This window comes from Phoenix dactylifera, chromosome 1 (genome assembly GCF_009389715.1).
Source record: "Phoenix dactylifera cultivar Barhee BC4 chromosome 1, palm_55x_up_171113_PBpolish2nd_filt_p, whole genome shotgun sequence".
In the NCBI taxonomy this organism is placed as follows: Eukaryota; Viridiplantae; Streptophyta; class Magnoliopsida; order Arecales; family Arecaceae; genus Phoenix; species Phoenix dactylifera.
The window spans coordinates 27244744-27267193 of NC_052392.1; the positions used below are offsets into that span (position 1 = coordinate 27244744).

The 22450-nt window shown below is 38.0% G+C and overlaps 1 protein-coding gene, 1 long non-coding RNA gene and 1 pseudogene across 3 annotated transcripts; 2 read left to right on the forward strand and 1 right to left on the reverse strand.

Moving 5' to 3' along the window:
* Positions 1-5309: 5309 nt before the first annotated feature.
* On the reverse strand, positions 5310-8500 carry LOC120112177. The gene is made up of 2 exons (XR_005513688.1): positions 7057-8500; positions 5310-6522 (listed from the first exon to the last, which is right to left on the reverse strand). It is a non-coding gene; the product is annotated as an uncharacterized LOC120112177 (long non-coding RNA).
* Positions 8501-9407: 907 nt separating this feature from the next.
* Positions 9408-13693, forward strand: LOC103718359 (annotated as a pseudogene).
* Positions 13694-15948: 2255 nt separating this feature from the next.
* LOC103718353 (cytochrome P450 709B2-like) lies at positions 15949-20231 on the forward strand. Of its 2 annotated transcripts, none has more exons than XM_039130926.1 (6): positions 15949-15986; positions 16135-16412; positions 17735-17961; positions 18760-19007; positions 19099-19474; positions 19555-19986. In XM_039130926.1, the coding sequence occupies exons 1-6, from the start codon at positions 15964-15966 to the stop codon at positions 19984-19986; spliced, it is 1584 nt and encodes a 527-aa protein (XP_038986854.1). In that variant the 5' UTR covers positions 15949-15963. The 2 variants fall into 2 exon arrangements, with proteins under 2 accessions (XP_038986854.1, XP_008805359.3); XM_008807137.4 differs by having other exon boundaries at positions 15954-15995; positions 19555-20231.
* Positions 20232-22450: the final 2219 nt, after the last annotated feature.

Sequence of the window (22450 nt, forward strand, 5' to 3'; positions counted from 1 at the left end):
GCACAATGGCTTTGAGGTCGGCCTCAGGCACTAACAACTTGTGATATGTTCTCCATTTTCCAAGTGTGTAAGTAGGTAGATGTTGAAGGGACAGCACGGTGTCTAGGATTTTACCAGCTTTATGATCTGAAAAAAGTCTCTTGCAGCTTGAGTGCATCCAAGTAGTTGACAATTCCTATCTTCCAAATCTCAATGCTCCATTGAAGTTTCATTAACACTGAAGTAGTTGACAATTCCTCCAGTGCACTAATATGTTTCTATTACAGAGTTGTCAATTGATCAAGAATTAAATATGTCCTCTGTGGAATAGAAAATATAATGCAAGCACCACATGCTTAAGTACATTTACATTCTATTATGCAAATATCCATCTCAGAATTTTCCAATCCTTCATATTGTGCAATCCTTCATATTGTCCTCTGTGTAAGTGGTTCTGCTAGATAATATTTAATAAGAAAAAGTATTATTTAAAATTCATCAGAATCACTATATGGGGATTCAACGAATGATAAACAGCAAATAGTTTTGCCCTCATTGAACAAAGCTTGATCATCATAAAATATAGGAACCACTTCAGAAGCATAATGAATAAGTTCTCTAGAAGCATTTGGAATTGGTTGTGAAAGATTAGTCTGATTACTAAATAAGTATTTTGCCCTTGTCAGGTGTCTGCACTGACTTGCTTCAGCTTTGGTTTCTCTGTGGAGTTTGGGATAGTAACTCAACCCAAATACAGTGGTTGGTACAGAATTGCCATGGAGATTGATTTCTTTAAATTTTCCAACTACTGTAATTAGAGAGTACTATTTGTTTTTGATTACTTACTAAACACATGCAGAATACTTTGAAATAGCTTGTTTTGTTATCTGAAATAGATCATCCATCTAAACATGATATCTCCAACCTCAGACCTTCACTCTCTAATGATATGACTATCAAATTTCATAGGCTTTTGACACAGGAAAACTTGGCTACTCTACGTTATGATATGTAGTGTCACAAGATGTGGGAATTTGAGCCACCTAAATTTAATGTTCAAAATTATTCTATTCAAATCAGGTTGCATCAGGAAGTGGAACACAATAATGTCAAAGCCCACCTTAAAACTACTCTTGTAAATACGAACCTTCTATAATTTCAACTGAGTGAACAATAAAATGCTAACAAGTAACCATGTTGCAAATAATGAGAGGCATTTCAGTAACTCATGGATTAGTTGAAGGGGACATGAATGCCAAGTTCTTTCACCTGCACAATGGGAATAGATATATTTATGTGAACCTATTGGGAGCTTATTGACAACCAAGAAGGTATTGAGCATATTTCTCCTATGAATTCTTATGATAAATGGACTGCTCATCTAGAATTGTAGCTTTAAAGATGGTTTTTCTTTGCCAAACTAGTGAATGAGAAAACAGAATAAAATGTTATTATGAAGACCATTATTCCAATGAGAATCCAGTCTTTCAACTCTTATGCATTTCTGAGCATATAAGACATTATAATGATGCCTGATCATTATGTTGTTACACTTCTCTTTTGAAAAATTTTAACCTCCCAATCTAGTGCATACTTTGTTTCAGAAAGAACTTCCAATTGCATCTATATTTGATCACCTGAGAACCATTAGCAATCGTTATTTATGCAAGGGTCCCCTCCTTGACCAAAGAGTGCTCCATCCTCAAGAAGAGCAGCAAGATGCAAGCTTGATGCCAAGATTCTTGGAAACCTAAGGCAAAACACAAGAAAACGAGAACAAGGACAAATAAAATAAACGAGACGTGATTCTAAGACACGTTACTGAGTTGCTGTCCTTGGGATAGATTTCCGTTTCCCTCAATGGTGCAACCGGTCTCATGCTAGTCTAACCCCAAGAAACAACAAAAACCTCTCATAATAACCTCTCATCAAAACTAAAAAAGGGGCATCACACATTTTGCATCAAATGAAGGTGTCTTCATGACAGGAACATCCACCAAGTGTACATATGTCACAATTCATACAAGTCCCAAGTGATTAATGTCTTAAACTTCAGGCACACATACAAATTTAACATACGACACACCATGTGAACAAGGATCACATACAAACTTCAGCACTATTTTATCATAGGCGGGGCATAAGTGAAGATTATTCACTAGCATATTAGTGCTTTCTCAAATCACTCAACAATTTGTTCTTACCCTTTGAACCTTTTCCTAGGATCTCCATTCATAATGTAGGGTTGCCATTGAAGGTGATTTACATTATAGGCTTCAGCTACATTCCTCTTGATGTGTCTAACCCTAGTCTTTTTGATAGACCTTTAATTCGAATCCTTTGATCAGACATAATCAATATGTGAATACTCTTTCGGTTATGCCCCAGATGTATAAGTATGGATTTTCCATTATATATTTTACGTTTAGCCTTTGCAATTGCTGCTTGTTTATCATAATGTACAGGTACCACGGGGATTGGCTGGCTCCCCAATTCATCTGCAAACAGATTCCTAAGCCAATTTGCTTCTTCACTAGTGAGGTCAAGAGCACTGAACTCAGCCTCCATAGTAGATTTAGATATCAAGGTATGCTTGGTAGAATTCCAAGCGATAGCAACACCTCCCAATATAAACACATACCCACTAGTTTCTTTGGTCTCCACTTTGGCAGAGATCCAATTTCCATCATTATATGCCTCAATAAAAGGTGGGCATCCTCCATAGACTAATGCACAGGATATTGCACCTTTAAGGTACCTCATTACCCTTTCTAGCTCACTGTCGTGAAGTTAATTGGGTTGACTAGTATACCATCTAAGCAGCAAATATCAGGTTTGGTATGATTGTCAAGAAAATTAAGGCACCCAACTATTTAGTAATATTTACATTGTGCCACACTTTCTTCTTCTTCTTCTTTTTCTTTAACCTACTATTAGCATCAAAAGGAGCATGGGCAGGTACATTCACAATAACTGAATCTTTTAAGTATACTTTCACTTTAGTGAGATTGAGTAATAACATTTTCTTCAGGGGTTTTAATTATTTTATGTCCTGAAATCATATCAGCTACTCCTAAGTATTTCATATTAAGATTTTGAGAAAGACAAGACTTAGTCTCATTTATTTTATCAACACTAGTTCAGAAAATAAAGACAAAGTATCACACCTGAATTACCATCAAATTTACTATATGCAGATTTATCTGATTCATTTCTTGAAAAGCCATTAGATATCACTACAGTATCAAATTTTTCATGCCACTATTTAGGAGTCTTCTCTAAACAGTACAATGATTTAATAGTCTAAATATTTTATGTTCTTGTCCTGGAACTACAAACATTCATGGACCTTTAATTCTCCATATAAGAAGGCTGTTTTAACAGTCACCTGATGGATACAAATAGATGCTACTGTAATTAAGGTTCTAACTGTGGTGCAACAGATGAGTAAGTATCAAAATATTCAATCCCCTTATGTTGTTTAAACTAACCTATCTTTAAATCTTTTCAACTGTACCATTAGGTCCCAGTTTCCTTCTGAAAAGCCACTTGCATCCAATGGTAAAAATCTAGAAGTAAATCAACTAATTCCCATATATTATTAGCCACTAAGGAATCCATTTCATTTTTATTACTTCTTCCACCAAAAAGGAGAATATATAGATGACATTGCCTCATGAAAAGCTAGCAGGATCACTTTTCACTAGATAGATAAAGAACTCATTACCTAACTTTGGTTCTCTTCTATTACATTTACTCCTAGGTTCAACTATATCATTATTTTTCTTAGATGCAGGAACAGAATTGAAGATCCTATTGGGCAGGGGAGCTTGGGGAGCTTTCCATATTCACTTCCTTCTCAAGAAACCATTGATCACCTACAAGTCACCTTCAAGCTACAAGGTTTCAATTTGGGGGAGCTTGGTGGTTGTAAGAGTGTACCAGGATTTTGTTTTAATTGTTTAACAAAGATTCACTCACTAAAAGTAATGTGTTTGAGATGTTAATGTAAGTAAGAAAGTATACATGAAAGATCATATAAGGTTATAATTGAAACCATGGTCTGACAAACTGGTCCGTACCGACCGGTTCGGACCAGTCCGGCTAGTAACCGGTACACCGGAGCAGTGAAAATCGGCACGGGCCGAACCCAGCTGGAGCCGAGGAAGACGAAGAGGAGAGAGAAAGAGCGGGGAAGAGGAGGGAGGAGAGGCCTCCGCCGCCCACGGAGGGCCACGGGGGGGCGGTGGAGCCCGTGGGGCCACGGCGGAGGCCGAGGTCGCAGAAAAAATTTAGAAATTTGTAAGTGAAGTCGGCAAATCGATTGCCGACTTCATTTAAAAATTCTTAAATTTTTTAATTTGGAGATTTTTAAGTGAAGTCGGCAACTGATTTGCGGACTTCACTCAGTTGCCGACTTCACTAAAAAATTCTTAAATTAAAAAATCACGGCCGCATTTCCTGTTTCTTTCGAAATAGGGAACGCGGCCGCGGCCTCCGTCGCGCCCCCGTGGGCATTCCCGCCCCCCGCGGGCTCCGCCGCCCCCCGGCCTCCGCCTCCTCCCCCACGACCCTCCGTGGACGGCCTCTCCTCTCCTCCCACCCTCCCTCCCCCGCTCGCTCTCTCACTCTCTTCTTCTTTGCCAGCTCCGGCGGAGAAGAGTGTTCTGGTTTGGTACCGATTTAAACTGGTTTGAACCGAAACCGTGACAATCTGGTAGGTGACCGGTACGCCTACCAGTACCGGTACGGCGAACCTTGATTGAAATAATATATTCGTAAAAGCTTATGATGGCACAAACATTTTGTTAAGTAAAGGTCAGGTTGAATAATGTTTTCCATATACCGTTTAATGTACTAGGACCACAACTGGAAGATTTGGGTGGATTGGATTATTTATTGTTGTGATTTCTAATGATGGTGATCTTTCAAGATTTCTTGGTGAACTCTAGAAGAGGGATCACCAAGGAAACATGTAAGAACTAGATTCTTTCATACTTGAGGTGGATTTTCATATCATTTATTAACTATACAGTCAAAAAGAAAATAGTCATGATACATGAAGTACATGATAACTAGGATGAGTCTATGCGACTGGTACTCAAAATCCAACATTAAATGCCAAATCATGGTGTCACAAAAGCAGCCCAAACTGGCCATATCTTGCATTGCTCGGTTCCTTCTCCAACAAAGAGGAAGGAGAACAGTTCACAATTTCCAAAATGCTCTTCAAAGATGTCGTCTAATTTATTCAACTATTTGTAAAGCGAACTTGAAAAGGACATATTGTTTTGTTTTAACAAAATGTTTTAATCTTTTTGCATGATGTATGGTTTAAATCTATATGTGGAAGGTGGACTAAAATGTGTTCAAATATAAAAAGAAGTTTGAAGGCACAAAATAAGGTCTAAATGTAATGACCATGAAGAGGGCATTTCTTGAGGAACCAGCCTATCTTGGCAGAGGTCAAACATGCCAAGTACCTTAATTAATGAGTTTATCAACTAAAAGAAAGAGAAATATTTTAATGACAACAAAGTTGATAAATTAGTCCTAAAAAATCCTTAAATGTGCATTAGAAAGTAAAAAGAAAGATTAGATTGGAGGAGGATAAAACTTGTCAAAGTAATTTCAATGATCACTTTATCAACTGAAAGAAAGACTTTTTTAAAAATGATAGAATATTAGATAATATGGCTAAGGTGCAGCACAAATATTTATTACCCCCTCCCCCATACCCTCCCCCACCCCCAAAACACAAAAAGTGAAAAAGGTTAAGAAGTTGCTTGGCCATACTCATGTGGTCTTTTCCCATGTATGTCACAAAGGCAATTAGTTAATAGAGGTTTGACCTTAGTAGAAAGAGACATCTGAGACACCCACTTTGAAATCTCTTAAGAGTTTGCATTTGCACTTGCTTCTTAGGTGCTTTTTACTCGAAACTTCTTGTAGATCCACTTCCCTTCACTAGCATACAAACCCATTCCCACACATCTTCCCAGATCAGGTAACTAAGGCTAGGATTCACATGATTGCGCAGCATTTGGTGGAGCCCTCTAATACTTATCTTGGAACAACCTTATCCATGTATGGTCTATTGTTAATAAAAAAACATGTGCCCCTAATTAACTTTATAAGTTGCATGCCTATTATTATTTATTTTTAGTAAAGCATAAACCATTGCAAGTTTGCATGCTAGACAAATAATTTAGGGTTGGCTGTCTTGGTTTCCAAAGAAGGACAATAAAAAAATTAGTGATACTATTATCAAAGTTTTGAATCCAAACAAAGATACGAGAAGCATGTAAATAATTTTTCACTAGAGAACTATTAGAGTAGGTTAAGCAAGCAGCATTAGATGGATTGATGGATTATCATTGGATCGAAGAATACATGATAGAATTGCTTTTTTATTGAACATAAAAAGAAAATAAAAGATAAACAAAATAAGATTTGGTCCAAAAGGTTATCAAACATACTTAGGATCTAAAGATGAATATGGATGATCTTAGTGTCAACCTCGTATTTCACTGCAATACTCACCTATATAGATATTTTAGAGAAAAGCATCAATAATTGTACCACAGGAGAAAAATAATGAAAACTTGTAAGTTGTAACAATTATTTTGGTTGGTATGAGCACATTGCATGTAAAAGTAAATTGCTGAAGGTCTAAGATACCAAAACCTTAGGATCCTAGCATCCAATCAACTAATAGATAGAGATGAAATACTGGACTATTGATGTTTGAAGCATTTTGACAAACATATGAAAGACATACATATCTTTAGTAACAAACATCAACATATCCACTTTTCCTCTTTTCTTTTTCCCCCTATTTTTAAAGCAAATATTCATGCATCTCAAAACTCTAAGACATTCTGACAAACAAGTGGAAGGCATGCACAATTATTATCATTATAAAAATCAAGAGCTCACATTCGAAAGAGAAAAGCTAAGATTTAATACGAGAAGGCGACAATATCCATGAGAGAAAATATTAATGCTAGGTAACACGAAAAAGATAAAAATAAAAATAAAAAATCACACAAGAGGGAACGACTTTGTTGACCTGACCTTCGTGTTACAGCCTGCTATTTCTCTTTTTCTTCGTCGCCCTCCCGTCTCCTCTGGAACATGATTTTTTTAATAGGTTTGTTATGTAAGAGAAGGCCTGGGCTCGGACCAGACTTGGGCGTGGGCACATGGGTCGGAGCAAGTTCATTTCCGAGCCTTCATGTAAAGGTCTTAAGCAAGCCCTCCGCACTCTGATTGCCATTTGAGATCGTTTCTTCCCTTCAAGCTTTGGCTGGTGAGGAAACAACATGGCTGAGTTGATCCTTTGCATGATTCAAATCTTCGGTCATAGCGTGCACTTAAAAGCTAATTATCATCGACTAGTGAAAGAGTGATCACCATTGCTTTCAATTTGGACACATGCCTGAAAAATATTTTGATTGACTGCGCTCATTGCTGTTGCCATCTTCAGCATTCAAACTTAAATATCATGGATGTTAAATGGACTAAAATTGTGTATCATTTGAATCAATAGAATCACTATTTTGTTTTACTTAGATATGCCTCCACAACATGACATATTCTGATATCTAGTAGGATGATAGCAATCTTCCTCTAATGTTACTATATCCTTCAGGAAGGTATCAAAGGTCGGCTGTCGAAGTTTTCTTTGCTCAAACTGATTTCCAGATCCCCGAATTGCTGCTCCTTTGCATGCTATGGCTGCAAGCAACTAAGTTTTGAAGATTTGGGCTGGGTTCTAACTTTGAGCTTCTTCTTGTAGGGAGATGAGCAATCTTGGATTGGTGCTGGGCGCCTTAGTGGTGGTACTGATCTCTAGCCTTTGGAGGGGAATGGTATATCTTACATGGAGAACATATGCCATAACAAAGAGGTTCAGGAAGCAAGGGGTAGGGGTACTAGTGGCAAGTTCTGGTCTGGATCACTTGAGGAGATTCGAAGCATGAAGATGGCTGGAAGAAAGCTGATCTTGGATGTCAACTCACATGACGTCACTCGTACGTAACGCAGGAAATGGGTCGGGTCGGGTTAGAAAGCTGATCTTGGACATCAACTCACATGATATCACTCGTAGGTAAGGCTGCAAATGGATCAGGTCAACCCGTAATCCGATCCGACCTACGTAGATTCGATCCGATCTGAATTTTTGGATCTGCGGATCCGGGTCGGATCCTAAAATTGAACTCGAATTATTTTCTAGATCAAATTTGGATTTATTGAACGGACCCGATCCAATCTGAATGGACCCTAAGAGAGAGAGAGAGGGGGAAAAGCAAAAGAAAAGCCTAAGGGGAGTAGGGTTCAAATGTGGAAGGACAGCAACAAGCATACGTTCACGGAATCTAAAGGAACCTCGGCCCGTCAGGATTCTCTTTCGATCTATTACACCGTTGATACCTCAGGTGTCTCGGTAGCTGGTTTTTTTTTTTCCCTTCTGTTTTTTGGTTTTTGTTTCCTTTAACTTTTGAAGGGAGAAAGTGAGGGAACACTCAAACTGAATACGGGTCAGGTGCCAGTTTTCTGCAATGGAATTGGATTTTGGAAGAAGGTCTGGGATTTTTTTTGTCCTCGTGAGAGGGGAGCTGGAGTTCCGTCCAATCAGTCATATAGATAAAAAATAGTGTGATATGAAATTTGGCTTGTAGACCGACTAAGTTAGTAAGTCATGGGTCATCCCTTCCGAGTGGAGGTCAATTGCAAGTCTTTCAAGTCATGGGTCACCCAGCACCTCATAATTATGATATGACCAAATTAGATTTGCCCAAATTCTTTTTCAAAAAAACAAAAAATGGATCCGATTCGGATCCGAACCCGATCCGACTCGAACCCAACCTGATCTTCAACCGGGTCGGATCTGGATCAAAAATTAAGACCCGATCAAAAAATCGGATCGCATCGAGGTCACTCAGGATCCAACTCGATCCAACCCATTTGCACTCCGACTCCTAAGATCCCGCCTCACTATCTCAAGTGGACGTCACAGTATGGTTTGTTTAAACTCACTAACTTTCTTCATATTGTAGAGGAAGGTGGTATGCCACTCGTTGCTTTGATAAATGCCGTCTTATTTTTTTTTTTCCTTCTAAAGGCTTGTTTTATATATATATATATATATATATATATATATATATATATATATATATATATATATATATATATATATATAATCATTATATATATTATTTTTTTTGGAACACAGTCACAAGATTAGCACACACAGGAACTTAATTTGGCAAGGTGAAAAATTTAAGAATTTTCCTGTTAAAAAAGTTGAATCTCTCTCTCTCTCTCTCTCTCTCTCTCTCTCTCTCTCTCTCTCTCTATATATATATATATATATATATATATATATATATATATATATATATATTTATGTAATCATTCATCTTTTCTGGAACACACAGTCACAAGATCAGCACACAGAAACTAATTTGGCAAGTTGCAAGATTTCAGAATTTGCTTCTTAAAAAAAGTGGAATTTGTCAAAATTCAAAAATAGCTTTAATAAAATTACACACATGCATACGCACATGAACACATGCACACGCACACATATACACATAAACATGCATGCGCGCACACCCATCCACACAGACACCCAGGCACACGGTCACAAGATCTACACACACGCACACAATGTCTCCTCAGTCCTCATCTTATCTTCTTCATCTTTTCTGGAATATAGTGACCAAGTTCAACACACACGAACTAATTTGGCAAGGTGCAAAATTTCAGGTTTTGTCCCTTAAAAAAAAGTTAAATTTGCCAAAATTCAGAAATAGATTTAAGAAAATTTACTAAGTAAAAGTAAAGTATATAAAATACTTTCTATAGCAGTAGAAAGAAGCCTAGCAGAGGCAACAACTATAGATAATAATAAAAGCATCATCTGTATAACAATGACAAATTGCATGATTAACTATAATCCATAAAATTTTATCGAATAAATCATTAACAATTCACAATTAAACAGTTAAATTAACAGATGCTTGATAATTCTTGTCTGCTTCTGCTAGAAGAGAATAATTCAGCATCATTTCTCTTTGATAATTTCTCAATAAGTTTGAGAACATTATTACCACATCCTCAAAGGATGAATACAGAATACATAGACCAGAGAACTTCATATGTTGATGATAGGGTGACAAATGGTAGAAAGATATGTCATACATTCACACATTTGAGTACTCAAAAGAAATCCGTAAATATTGTTCATGTGTCCAAGAACATGAAAATGAGCTGCTTTGTAATAAGTCAAGCTAGTCTTTAGTTACCGTAAAACATGACATAATTCAACTACAAAAAATCAGAAGTTAAAATATTATTAAATTTCGTAGTTATGTTGCTGCTTGCCACAAGAGAAACATTTCTATATTGGTTTGGACCCCATCCAACGATATGTATCACTGATCCAGAGTTGGCTAAACAAGTATTGTCGAACAAATTTGGTTTCTTCCCAAAGGTGACACCAATTCTTAGCATATTGGCTTTAGTGGGTAAGGATTTGTCCCTCACTCAAGGGGCGGAATGGGCTAGGCACCGGTTGTTAGTCCTGCTTTTAGAATGGATAAGCTTAAGGTCAGTTGCCTATGAACCTTTCAATTTTACAATAATGCTGCAACAACCCTTGGCACATAACCTATTTTAATAGAACAGGTTACAATGATAACACTTACAAAAGGATGCAGGTTTATATAGACCACACCCCCATCCTGTTTTCTATACCCAAAAATAGAAAACCAGCGTAGAGTTAACTCAATTATTCTTTTCTTGACTTCCACAGCATTGCTACTACAATATTAATGCTGCAATTTTACGAGACTGATTGCTTGCCCTAAACATACACTACAAAAAAATTGATCTTTTCCGACGTTTTTTACATCTTTTGCCGACGCTTATAAGCGTCGGTAAAGACCCACCCCACGCTATGCAAAGCGTCGCCGAAGCGTTGCCTATACCTGAGTGGGAAAAATTTGTCCCGGCGCTTTTGAAACGCGTCGTAAAATGTTGATTTTTGACGACGCTTTTTAGCGACGCTTTTAAGCGTCGCTAAAAGTACCAAAGCCAACGCTTATAAGCGTCGCCGTTAGCCTTAAATTTTAAAAAAAAAATTATTTTTCCATAAAGAATCAGAACATACTCCAATGGACTAGGAGAAGAAGTCGCCGGCGGGGGCCTACGGGAAGAGGAGCCGGCGGGGGCTTCGCCCAAGAGGCCAAGAATAGCTACTTCCACCTGCCGGCGCGAGAAGCGTTCTTCGCCGGTTCGCCCTCGTGAGTCGCGCCCCAGCCCCGATGGGAGATGTCCTGCGGCTCCGGCCGAGAGAGGAGAGTCTCTCTCAGAAATGAAGAGCCTCTCTCTCTCAGCTCTCTGGCTCCCCTTCTTTCTCTGGAGAGGACCCAACTCCCTCTCCTCTCTCACGATCTCCTTCTCCAGCTACCTCCGAGCCACTTGATTAGTAACCAATTCCATCCTCAGCTGCTAATCCGAACATAATTAGTAACCGAAAAACAAAGAATCAGAGTCCCCACAAAAAAAAACCTTATGTAACACTCTCCGTCCCCACGGAGGATTAGGGTTTGGGAAGTGGAGGTAAAAGCTGGCTAGCAAATTCCTGCGGAAAAAACGAATCTGAGAAATAGAGGAGGGGGAGATAGCGTGCCTTCTTGAGGGCTAGCGCGAGCCCTCACCCGCACATTCTGCCACTGCTCCTGCGCATCATCCTCGCCGCCATCGACAACCCCATCCCTTTCCTCCTCCTTCTTCTCCCGCCGCTGACGGTGGGGCGATGCTTCTCCTTGTCGGGCTTCGCCGGCTGCTGGCGACTCTTCTCCAGCTCGCCGTCGGGCTTGAGCTTGGTGCGCTGGATGAGGGAGCTGAGGTAGCGGCTTTGGCGCTCGAGCTCCTCCGAGGCGCCCTCCATTATCTTCCGCTCCTCTCTCATCGGAAGCTGAGGTAGCGGCTTCAACGCTCGAGCTCCTCCGAGGCGCCCTCCATCGTCTTCCGCGGATCTGCTCTTCGGATGAGGGAGAGGAGAGATTTTTAAGGGATTATGTCGGCGCAGGATCAGCTAGGGCATCGGGAGGGAAGCGAGCGGTTTTGAAGGGATTTGGCCTTTGACGACGCTTATAAGCGTCGTCTTAGGTCACTTTTGCCGACGCTCTAAAGCGTCGTCGATTCGCAAAATGTACCAATGCTTTTTATAAGCGTCGGCAAAGTCAGGCGCTGAACTAAACTTTTACGACGCTTCTCCATAGCGTCGGAAAAAACGCGTCGGAAAATCTCACTTTTCTTGTAGTGATAGTGGAATGTAGGAAAAGAATTCATTTTGCCAATCCTAACTAGTTTGGGACTAAGGTTTAGATGAGTTAAGTTATATTGGCTTTGATACCGCAAATTAAAATATGATGTAAGCAAAAAGAGGCCAAATGTTGGACACTATTTCATTAATGAATATTGATCTTCGTATTTGATTTCTATGTTGGTATTTGTAACACTGTGACTCCAGCACAGAAAATTGCTTCATGTTTTTCCAATTTGTGAAAGAACTGAAGTAAACGACCACATTTCTGGAACAATCATGATGAGTTCAGTCACTATCCAAACTTATATGTCTATTAATTTATTTGAACTATAATAAAAGTACTCAAAGACCACATAATCTAAGGGTGGCTGGCATGATTTATGTTCCCGCACACATTTTAATATGTAACCTAACTGCTTTTAGTTTGATAGACGGTGACAAAGAAGATGGCAGCATGTGCTCAATCCATGCTAGAACGGTGGCAAGATCAGGCAACTCAAGCTGAGGGCCAAAGCGAGATAGAGGTCAGCAGCCAACTTCAAGAGTTAACATCAGATGTAATCTCCCACACAGCTTTTGGAAGCAGTTATGTTGAGGGCAAGGAAGTCTTTCAGGCACAAAAAGAGCTTCACACACTTGCAGCAGAAAGTCTTCTCAATGTCAACGTCCCTGGATACCAGTAACTCATTTTTCCTTTTATCCTTTCATGACCATACTATGATTCATAAAACATGGCTTAGCAAATCTAACTACAATCATATCCTTTGTTAGCAGATATCTTCCTTCTAGGAGGAATCTGCACAGGTGGAAGCTAGAAAGAAGAGTGAGGAACACACTGATGCACATCATACAGGGTCGATTAGATTCGAAGGACTCCAGCTATGGAAGTGATCTGCTTGGGTTGATGATGGAGTCTTGCAGATCAGACCCTGGTCAAGAGCGAATAGGTCAAACATTGAGCATGAATGAGATCATAGATGAGTGCAAGGCATTCTTCTTTGCTGGACAGGAGACCACCTCCCATTTGCTTACTTGGACTGTGTTCTTGTTGTGTACCAACCAAGAATGGCAGGAGAGGCTCAGAGAGAAGGTGCTCAGAGAATGTGGTACAGGAATTTCCAATGAAGACATGCTCAGCAAGTTAAAATTGGTATATATATATCAGACACAACGTACATCCTCCTGCATAATTTGTCTTTAAGTTATTTACATAATCATCTCTTTTTGCAGGTTACCATAGTTCTCTTAGAAGCCTTGAGGCTCTATGGCCCAGTAGTCTTGATGCAAAGAATGGCTGCCAAAGATATGACCTTAGAAAACCTAGTGATTCCAAAGGACACCAGACTAGCAATACCAATTGCATTGGAGTAGGTATGAAGTTTGTTTCATAGATTATGAACACTTAGAATCAACCTATTTCATTTTCATGCTGTTCGAGTGATATGGTATGGACCCTCTTGTTTTGTGCATAGACAATTCCGTATTTTGTATTATAGGCTCTTGATACCATGTTTGGTTGTTTTCGTGGCTACTTTCACATATGTATCTTGATTAAACAACATAAAAAGATTGTTTATATTTCTACAAAATTCCATATTTTGTATTATAGGCTCTTGATACCATGTTTGGTTGCTTTCCAGGACGCACTATGGAGAACTTATGTATAAATATGTATTTTCATTTTCTATAATTGAAATCTGTTGAGCTATATGTGAAATAGAAATATATTATATCCGAAAGTTCTTTTTATTTAAGTTTTGAAGTAAAACATGTCAATATTCCTTAGAAAGGAGTTTTTACGGATAGAGTCAATACCTATATCATAGTCCGAACCTTTATCTTCCCACTATCCTCTCCTCCTCTCCAATAAGAACTAAAATCATTGATCTCTATGTTTCATTCCTCAATGAGGTTCTTGAGGGTTCTCTATTCCGGATAGGGCTTCCCTATTGATGGTCCATAACACTTCTCAAATTGTCTGCTTCCATCACTAGTTGTTTCTAGACCTTGTTGAATTATGAAATACAGTATGTTCCTTTCATTTTCGAACCAATCATAAAATTTATTATCATAGTGCTTTTGTTGTTCAAGATTAGTGGCTTAAGTCCGGCTTGTTTTATTACAAATTTGACTGCATTGCTGAGTTCCAGGCTAATTTAACACCAAATTGAGCAGTAGAAAGATAGTAGGGTGAGACAGACTCCTAAGAAGATTTTAGTGGCAAAGGTCATACTAATTTAGGTTTCCACTTGTTTCCTTCCTTCACAAGCATATTTAAAAGATTCTTCTACAACAAAATATCTCTTGTGAAGATTTAGTTTTAAAGATTGTTAGACACTTGTGATCATGCACCAGATTATTTATGGTGAAACTACTTTATCTTTCATAAACATATAGCTTTTTGTAGGTCACATGTTTTTGCACAAAGCATATGAAAAGAAACTGACTGTCATAGGCTCAAAATGATGTTGGTTACAGCTTTTGAGATTTATTAATGTTTATCCATATTCCAAACATGCATATCATTGGCTGTTTAAAAAGCAAAGAAATGGTTTATGAGAACTAATAGAAGAAACAAGCCAATTGATAAGGAAAGCATGCTTCTGCCGAGAGGTGGGACTATGCTTAATGTCTTGTTTTGTCCCCCCCGCCCCCCGCAGTTAATGATAACATTGCAAGATGTCAATATTGACTAGTTACTAAAACTTAATATTACAATGATAATTATTTCAGCCTATGACAAATTACTGAATCATAATATTACAATGGTAATTACTCCAGCCTATGACTAGTTACCGAAACTTAATATTAAAATGGTAATTATTCCTGCCAATTTCGTGCAACCACGTGTAGCTTTCTCGAATCTGCGAATCTTAGAATTCATAGCCCTTCTTCCAATTTTCTTCAAAATCTTGCTGAAACTAAAGATTTAGATGCTTTTTTCACGATACTTTCTGGTTTTCCGTATGGTATTAAGCCTATTGGCTGATTCAGTTCTGGTGGCAAAGACCAACTAGAAGGTTTAGCACATTTAAGTAGTAATGAATTTGACAGCCCACCCACCAGGGAGGTGAGCAGACGTTGTCAGAGAGAGTGAACTGGAATCCTCTTGTGAATCAAATTTGAATAATTTGATGGATATGAAGGGAAAGTAACATAACATTTTTCTATCAATAATTTATCACTATCCAGTGGATCGCGTGCTTGGGATTTTTCCTATGAAGCTATCTTGATTATGATAAGTTTTCTAGATGCAATCATTTTTTAAAGAGAGTCCAATACTACTCTCTCTCTCTCTCTCTCTCTCTCTCTCTCTCTCTCTCTCTCAAGTTATTGTGGCCCAGCAAGCTTTCCCCCATTGGTTGGTCTACCAGCTTAGCTGTGGACCAGTCCGACCACAAACCAACACGCACACGGAGGTAAAAGGGAGGAAAAATGAAGCAATACAAGCAGGCGTGCCATTGTACGTAAGGATTGGACGGACAAAGCCAATAATGCACAAAACAAGCCTTTCCTTGCATCATCCATGATCTCATTTACAGAGAGCAAACAAGAAACCACAGTCACCAGTGTCCCAGCAACATGTGTCAAGCAAACAAAATGTCCAAAACTTAAATAAATAAGATAGCAATCTTCCTCTAATGCTACTATATCCTTCAGGAAGGTATCAAAGGTCGGCTGTCAAAGTTTTCTTTGCTCAAACTGTTTTCCAGAGCCCCGAGTTGCTGCTCCTTTGCATGCTTTGGCTGCATGCAACTAAGTTTTGAAGATTTGGGAGGTACTAGGTTCTAACTTGGAGCTTCTTTTTGTAGGGAGATGAGCAATCTTGGATTGGTGTTAGGCGCCTTGGCGGTGGTACTGATATCAAGCCTTTGGAGGGGATTGGTATATCTTATATGGAGAACATATGCCATACCAAAGAGGTTCAGGAAGCAAGGGGTAGGGGGTCCTTGTGGCAAGTTCTGGTCTGGATCACTTGAGGAGATTCGAAGCATGAAGAAGGCTGGAAGAAAGCTGATCTTGGACATCAACTCACATGATATCACTCCTAGGGTCCTGCCCCACTATCTTAAGTGGATGTCACAATATGGTTTGTTTAAACTCACTAACCTTTCTTCATATTCTAGAGGAAGATGGTACGCTACTTGATGTTTTGATAACTGTCTTCTTATTATTATTTTTTCCTTCTAAAGGCTTGTTATATATATATATATATAATCATTCAATGTCCCGTCATCATATCTTTTTCATTTTTTCTGGAACGCAGTCACAAGATCAGCACACAGGAACTTAATTTCGCAAGATGAAGAATTTAAGATTTTTTCTGTTTAAAAAGTTGAATTTCTATATATATATATATAATCATTCAGTGTCTCCTCAACTTATCTTCTTCATCTTTTCTCCAACACAGTCACAAGATCAGCACAGAGGAACTAATTTGGCAAGTTGCAAGATTTCAGAATTTGCCTCTTAAAAAAGTGGAATTTGGCAAAATTCAGAAAAAGCTTTAATAAATTTAAACAGAATTTGCCTCTTAAAAAAAGTAGAATTTGCCAATATTCAGAAATAGCTTTGATAAAATACACACACACGCACGCACAAGAGCACATGCACGCATGCACGCGCACACCGACCCACACAAAGACACATAGACACAGTCACAAGATCTACACACGCACCCAATATGTCTCCTCAGTCCTCATCTTATCTTCTTTATCTTTTCTGAAATATAGTAACAAGATCAGCACAGACGAACTAATTTGGCAAGGTGCAAAATTTCAGAATTTGTCTCCTAAAAAAAGTTACATTTGCTAAAATTAAGAAATACATTTAATAAAATTTACAAAGTAAAAAAATATATAAAATAATTAGTATAGTAGTAGAAAGAAGCGTGGCAGAGGCAATAATGAAAGCATCATCTCTAACAGTGACAAATAGCACGATTAACTATAATCCATAAAATTTTATTGAATAAATCATTAACAATTCGCAATTAAACAATTAAATTCGCATATGCTTGATAATTCTTGTCCGCTCCCACTAGAAGAGAATAATTCAGCATCATTTCTTTAATGGGGCATAGATGGTCGAGCCTGATTTGATAATTCCTCAATAAGTTGGAGAATATTGTTACTACGTCCTCAAAGAATAAACCTAGAATACACAGACTAGAGAACTTCATATGTTGATGATAGGGTTACAAATGGTAGAAAGATATGTCATACATTCACACATTTGAGCACTCAAAAAAAGTCCATAAATATTGTTCATGCATCCAAGAACATGGAAATGAGGTGCACTATAATAAGTCAAGCTGGTCTTTAATTATTATAAAAATAAAATAATTCAACTAAAAAAGGTCAAATGTTAAAATATTGTTAAATTTCTTAATTATGTTGTTGCATGCCACAGGAGAAACATTTTTATACTGGTTTGGACCCCATCCAACGATATGTATCACTGATCCAGAGTTGGCGAAACAAGTGCTGTCGAACAAATTTGGTTTCTTCCCAAAAGAGACACCATTTCCTCCTAGCGTACTGGCTTTATTGGGTAAGGGTTTGCCTCTTACTGAAGGGGCAGAGTGGGTTAGGCACCGGCATGTTGTCAGTCCTGCTTTTACAATGGATAAGCTCAAGGTTAGTTGCCTATGAACCCTTAATATTTTACAACAATGCTACTATAACCTTTGGCACCATAATCTGTTTTAATAGAATAGGTTACAATGATAATACTTACAAAAGGATGCAAGTTTATATAGGCCCCCCTACGTGTGCACACAAATACATCCATCCATCCATCCATACGTACATACCTATGTACATGCACAGATATAGATATAGATATGGTTTAAGAAATCAATAGTGATATCGGTAGCATTGCTTATTAGAATTTTTATGTTTTTTTTACCCAAAAAAAGAAAAAAAAAAACATAGAGTTAACTCAATTATCCTTTTCTCAACTTCTTCGGCATTGCTACTATGATGTTAATGCTGCTATTTTACAAGACTAATTGCTTGCCCTAAACATAGTGGAATGTAGGAAAAGGATTCATTTAGTGAGTCCCAACTGGTTGAGTTAAGTTGGCTTTGATACCACTTATTAAAATATGATTTAAGTAAAAAGAGGCCAAATGTTGGACCCTATTTCATTAATTAGTATTGATCTTCGTATCTGATTTCTCTGTTCGTATTTCTAAAACTGTGACCCCAGCACAGAAAATTGCTTCATGTTTTTCCAATTTGTGAAAGAACTGAAGTAGACGGCCAAATTTCTTGAACCATCGCCATGAGTTCAGTCACTGTCCAAGCTTATATGTCTATTAATTTATATGAACTTTAATAGTACTCAGAGACTACATAATTTAACGGTGTCTGGCATGATTTATGTGCCAGCGCACATTTTAATATGTACCCTAACTTCTTTTAGTGTGATAGATGATGACAAAGAAGATGGCAGCATGTGCTCAATCCATGCTAGAACGGTGGCAAGATCAGGCAACTCAAGCTGAGGGTCAAAGAGAGATGGTGGTCAGCAGCCAATTTCAGGAGTTAACAGCAGATGTAATATCCCACACAGCTTTTGGAAGCAGTTATGCTGAGGGCAAGGAAGTCTTTCAGGCACAAAAAGAGCTCCAGACCCTTGCAGCAGAAAGTCTTCTCAATGTCAACATCCCTGGATACAAGTAACTCATTTTTCTTTTTATCCTTTCATGACTATACTATGATTCATAAAACATGGCTTAGCAAATCTAACTACAATCATATCCTTTGCAGATATCTTCCTTCTAGGAGGAATCTGCATAGGTGGAAGCTAGAAAGAAGAGTGAGGAACACACTGATGCACATCATACAGGGCCGATTAGATTCGAAGGACTCCAGCTATGGAAATGATCTGCTTGGGTTGATGATGGAGTCTTGCAGATCAGACCCTGGTCAAGAGCGAAAGGGTCAAATATTGAGCATGAATGAGATCATAGATGAGTGCAAGACATTCTTCTTTGCTGGACAGGAGACCACCTCACATTTGCTTACTTGGACTGTGTTCTTGTTGTGTACCAACCAAGAATTGCAGGAGAGGCTCAGAGAGGAGGTGCTCAGAGAATGTGGTACAGAAATTCCCAATGCAGACATGCTCAGCAAGTTAAAATTGGTATATATTTATCAGACACAACGTACATCCTCTTGCATAATTTGTCTTTAAGTTATTTTCATAATCATCTCTTTTTGCAGGTCACCATGGTTCTCTTAGAAGCCTTGAGGCTCTATGGCCCAGTAGTCGTGATGCAAAGAATGGCTGCCAAAGATATGACCTTAGGAAACCTAGTGATTCCAAAGGACACCAGACTTTCAATACCAATTGCAATTATCCATAGGAATAAAAAGGTTTGGGGAGCTGATGCTGATGAGTTCAATCCTCTTAGATTCAAGAATGGGATATCAAAAGCTGCCAAGCACCCCAATGCACTACTTGCATTCTCGATAGGACCGAGAGCCTGCATTGGTCAAAACTTTGCAATGTTGGAAGCGAAAACCGTGATTGCCATGATCCTCCAGAGGTTCTCATTATCTCTCTCCCCAAACTATATACATGCACCAGCGGACATACTTACCCTTCAGCCCCAGTATGGGCTTCCTATACTTCTTAGACCCTTGAATGTCTGAAACACCCGTTCCATTATTAGCATAGTTATCTCTATGTATGTGATTGTGCCATGTCATGTTACTGTCTCATTGCTATCTTCCGTCAGAGCTTGGTCTTGATAGTTTTTTGGCTTGTTAATGTTTTAAGATCTCTGATGTGTGTGAGAGATACTCAGCTATCATTAGCTCACTTCTCTATATGTATATGAGTGTACCATGTAAAGTTACTATCTTCCATGAGAACTTGGTCTTGATAATTCTACTTATCTGAATTGCATTCACCCATATAATTTTAGAGTTTTTATCTAATTAAACTATTAGAGGCACCCAAACATAATGGAATTTTAGGCATATAATTTGACAAATAGAATCTTTTAAAGTTTAAAGCCTCATGAATTTTCATAGTAGATAATTAGCTTCATGAATCCTTTATATATAATTGACTTAGATATTTAACCTTCCCAATGAATTAAGGGAAATAGTTATTACAGATAGAGGAATGGCTTCAATAACAGAAGTAACATGTATTCTATCAAAAGAAAAAAAAAAAAAGATGATTGATGTCACTACAAGAAAATTGGGCATTAGCGATGCTTTTTTTGGCCATTAGCGACGCTTTTACGCATCGGTAAAAACATTCCCGACGCTTTCGAAAGCATCGGTAAAGCATCAACTATGCTACAATGAAAAAAATATTTGCCGACGCTTTCAAAAGCGTCGGAAACTAATGACGCTTTACCGATTCTTTTTAGCGTCGGTAATTTTGCGACGCCTATTTAAAGCGTTGCCAATGAATCGCAATTTAGTGACGCTTTGATGCATCGGTAAATGTTCGATTTAGCGACGTTTTAAAGCGTCATTATGTCAAACTTATGGACGCTTTAAAGCGTCTCTAATTGATACTTCTTCGTGACTTTAACGACGCTTCAAAGCGTCATTAGGGTATTTTTTTAAAAAAATTAAAAAATTTTAAAACTTTGTTTACAAAATCAAACACATACACACTAAACGAGATATACATATGTCACAATCAAACAAATTTATCTAAACATTCATATTGTCAAATTACATTCATACTGTCAACTTATGTTTATAACGTACTTCGAAAAGCATAAAAAAATACATATAAAACTCCAAAATAAAAGCTTCAGGGGTTGATGGCATCACCATCTCTATGCGCAGATGAAGTATCAGAAACCTATAAAAAAAAACTTAAGAAATTAAGAGTACAAAAATTATTAAGCTCATTAAAAAAAATGATACTTATGTCAGATGTTCAAGTAGATGTAGTAATTTATCTGAGGAGGGACAAACTGATGCAACAAAGATGTAATCTGATCAATCTGAGCCCTCAAAGATTGTATCTCTATCTGTTGGCTCTGCTTCAACTCTTGTATCTTTGCCTTCAGATCATTAACCTCTACAGTGTTACTACTCTATCTAGTATCTTGAGTATATTTACCCACTGTAGACAACTGAGTGGGGGTAACTCCAATGCCATAACCTCTCACTCGATCATAACGTTCCGAGCCCATCAATTCGGTAAACACCTGAGCTTCGATACATCTGGTGTTGCGATTGAAGATGACTCTCCGATATGCTCTGAAATAAGGGATGTAGCTATGTCCTATATCTATCAAAAACAATCAAATTAATTTTTAAAAAATTGAAATACATGAAAAATCATTGCATAAATTATTAATGAATACATACAACTATATCTCTCGACTCCTTCCAGACAAAGTTGCCATCTCGGTGGATGTGAGTCATCTTATAGAACTCCACCTCACCAGGTTCCCTCCCATGGTCTTCCATCTATAATAAAAAGTATATTGGAAGTGGTATATATCATGATACATGCTATATGATACAAGAATTTCAAAGAGTTTCAAAGAAACTTACGAATTCAGCTCTGAGCCTCGTATAACTCTTCGAGTTTGAAGTGTGAGGAACTGTCTAAGATGCTCGTGCGGCTCGATCAATGTTAGAATATGTCTACCACGAAAAAAGTAAACATTATAATATATTAAATGTATTAAACATTATATAAGGTATTGAGAGAGTATACACAACCTATCCTTTCTCAGAAAACCAATAGTAAACAAGCTCCCTCCACTGATGATGGTATACATCAAGAGGACAAACACGAGCAACCTCCTCCTTTGTCATACCCTCGTGCTTCCAGTCAGCCTTCAACTTCGACTTGTATTCTTTGCATTTGCGGTTGAGGAACTTTAGCACCCAATCATGGCTCTCTGGAGGGAGCACAAACTTTTTCTACGCCAAAGTAAAGAATGTTATAATAATATTAAATCCAAAAATTAAAATTATAATAGTAGGCAAATTAACATGTAGGTATCAAATTAACAATATTAAATTCAATTCTTTACCAGTACAACTTTAAGAAGCTCAACTTTATAAGAAGAAAGCATATCATTCCAGTTGTGATAGTTGAACGGACACAACTAACCCCCACACGCAACCG